The 2,172-nt window shown below is 47.3% G+C and overlaps 1 protein-coding gene across 1 annotated transcript in view; it reads left to right on the top strand.

Moving 5' to 3' along the window:
* PATJ (PATJ, crumbs cell polarity complex component) overlaps nucleotides 1–2,172 on the top strand; it is a 415,643-nt gene that overhangs the window by 36,694 nt on the left and 376,777 nt on the right. Inside the window, exon 8 of the mRNA XM_021715786.1 lies at nucleotides 330–429. Coding sequence (XP_021571461.1) covers nucleotides 330–429 — 100 coding nt within the window. The remainder of the gene's footprint in view (nucleotides 1–329; nucleotides 430–2,172) is intronic.

The following is a 2,172-nucleotide window of genomic DNA, read 5'->3' as shown; positions in this document are numbered from 1 at the left end:
CCACTGCACTCTAGTCTGGGCGACAGAGTGAGACTCCAACTCAAAAAAAAAAAAAAAAATTCTTAACTAAGCGTGGTAGCACGCGCCTGTAGTTCCAGCCACTTGGTAGGCTGAGGCGGAAGGATCGCCGGAGGCCAGCAGGTTGATGCTGGGGTGGCCATGAGTGTGCCATGGCACTCCAGCGTGGGTGATGGAGTGAGACTCCGACTCAAAAAAAAAAAAAAAATTCTGCCTATCATAGGTGTTAAGAAAAGACTTGACAAACCATTGACTGTGCGCCCACAGTTATATCACTAAACATGTATGATTAAATTTGTTTTTTCTTTTAGGATGATTCTCTTTTTGAAACGTACAACGTTGAACTCATTAAAAGGGATGGACAGAGTCTTGGGATTAGAATTGTTGGCTATGTTGGAACACCTCATATGGGTAAATGAATCATCTCTGTTTTATATTTGGAAATAATGGTAAAGGATGTTAAGGTTTCTAGACAGTAAAATTAAATACTTGCAGATTTTAATTTAAATCTTGAACAATAAAACCATGAATCTATAATAGCAGCCAGTTACTTCTCAGTGACTGCAGATCACATTTTTTCTCAATAGTTTTATAGCTGGCTTGATGGTCATTAACAAAAGAATATAATTGTCCAACTCAGTTTATAACATTTGAATTATCCCTCCTCTTATTTCTAAAATAGATATATTGTAAGCTGGGCTTGGTGGCTCAGCCTGTAATCACGCGCCTTTGGGAGGCTGAGGTGAATGGATTGCCTGAGCCGCGGGTTCGAGACCCGCCTGGGCAGTGAGACCTCATCTCTACAATAAATCAAAAAAATCAGCCGGGCGTGGTAGCGCACGCCTGTAATTCCGGCTACTCAGAAGGCTGAGGCGGAAGGATCGCCGGAGCCCAGCAGGTCGAGGCTGCGCTGGCCGGGAGCGGCCACTGCACTCCGGTCTGGGCGACAGAGTGAGACTCCAACTCAAAAAAAAATAAAAAATAAAAAATAAAATAAAATAAAATAGATGCATTGTGAATACGCTTAACATGTTATGATATTTGTGATAAAATAAATTTATTACTGTATACATTTCATACTGTGAAGGTCTTGAAAGTACTAGTGAAGTTAAAACACTAAAAAAAGTTAAAACTAATATTTTCATTAGAATCATTTTCATATGAAAGTAATAAACTATGAGAATAAATACATGGTTCAAGTCAGGCGCAGTGGCTCATGCCTGTAGCGCTTTGGGAGGCGGAGACAAGAGGATTGCCTGAGTCCAGGGGTTCGAGCTAGCCTGGGCGACTTAGCGAGACCTCGTCTCTACAATTAATCAAAAAATTACCCCGGGCATGGTGGTACACACCTGTGGTTCCAGCTACTTGGAAGGCTGAGGTGGAAGGATCATCTGAGACCAGCAGGTCGAGACTGTGGTGGTCATGACCGGAGTGCAGTGACCGCTCCTGGCCACCGCAGCCTCGACCTGCTGGACTCCGGCAATCCTTCCACCTCAGCCTTCCAAGTAGCTGGAACTACAGGTGCGCGCTACCACGCCCAGTTCATTTTTTGATTTATTGTAGAGATGAGGTCTCGCCAGTTTGCCCAGGCGGGTCTCGAACCCGCGGGCTCAGGCAATCCATTCACCTCAGCCTCCCAAAGACGCGGGATTAAAGGCTGAGCCACCGAGCCTGGCTTGCAGTGGAATTTCTAACCCTCTCTGAGGATGAGGAGTTGAGGGCTTTGCCACTGGGCTATTTGGGAGCTTCCTCAGACCCTCTGACAAGCATGCTCTGATGAGGTACCTCTCTTGGCTGCGTGGGGGTTTCTGACCCCAGGGTACACACAGCCATCAGATTCTCTGTGGTCACCTTGCCAAGCTCCTCCTGGGACAGCAGCCCAACCAAGGCCTTCTGTAGAAAGCTTGGGCCAAGTGAGGAGTCACCTGCCCTAGGTGAGAGCAGTCAAGGAAAACAGGTTGGGAGCTGAGGACACAGTCCCAATATGCTGGCCCTAGGTGGAGCTGGGTCCCACGCACATGGTGGGGGCCAGCCTGCTCTCCCACTCTGGACTACACTTAGTCACCAAAGGTGTAGGGTCAGGTCTCAAGTCCCCAGACCCCCATCAAAACCACTCATCTGGCTCTTGCCCACGCCCTTTCATCGGGCCAAGGA

Source organism: Carlito syrichta, unplaced genomic scaffold (assembly GCF_000164805.1).
Source record: "Carlito syrichta isolate Samal-C Ts95f unplaced genomic scaffold, Tarsius_syrichta-2.0.1 Scaffold307669, whole genome shotgun sequence".
NCBI lineage: Eukaryota > Metazoa > Chordata > Mammalia > Primates > Tarsiidae > Carlito > Carlito syrichta.
Note: the sequence above shows the minus strand (reverse complement) of the source record. Positions and strands in the feature narration are given on the sequence as shown.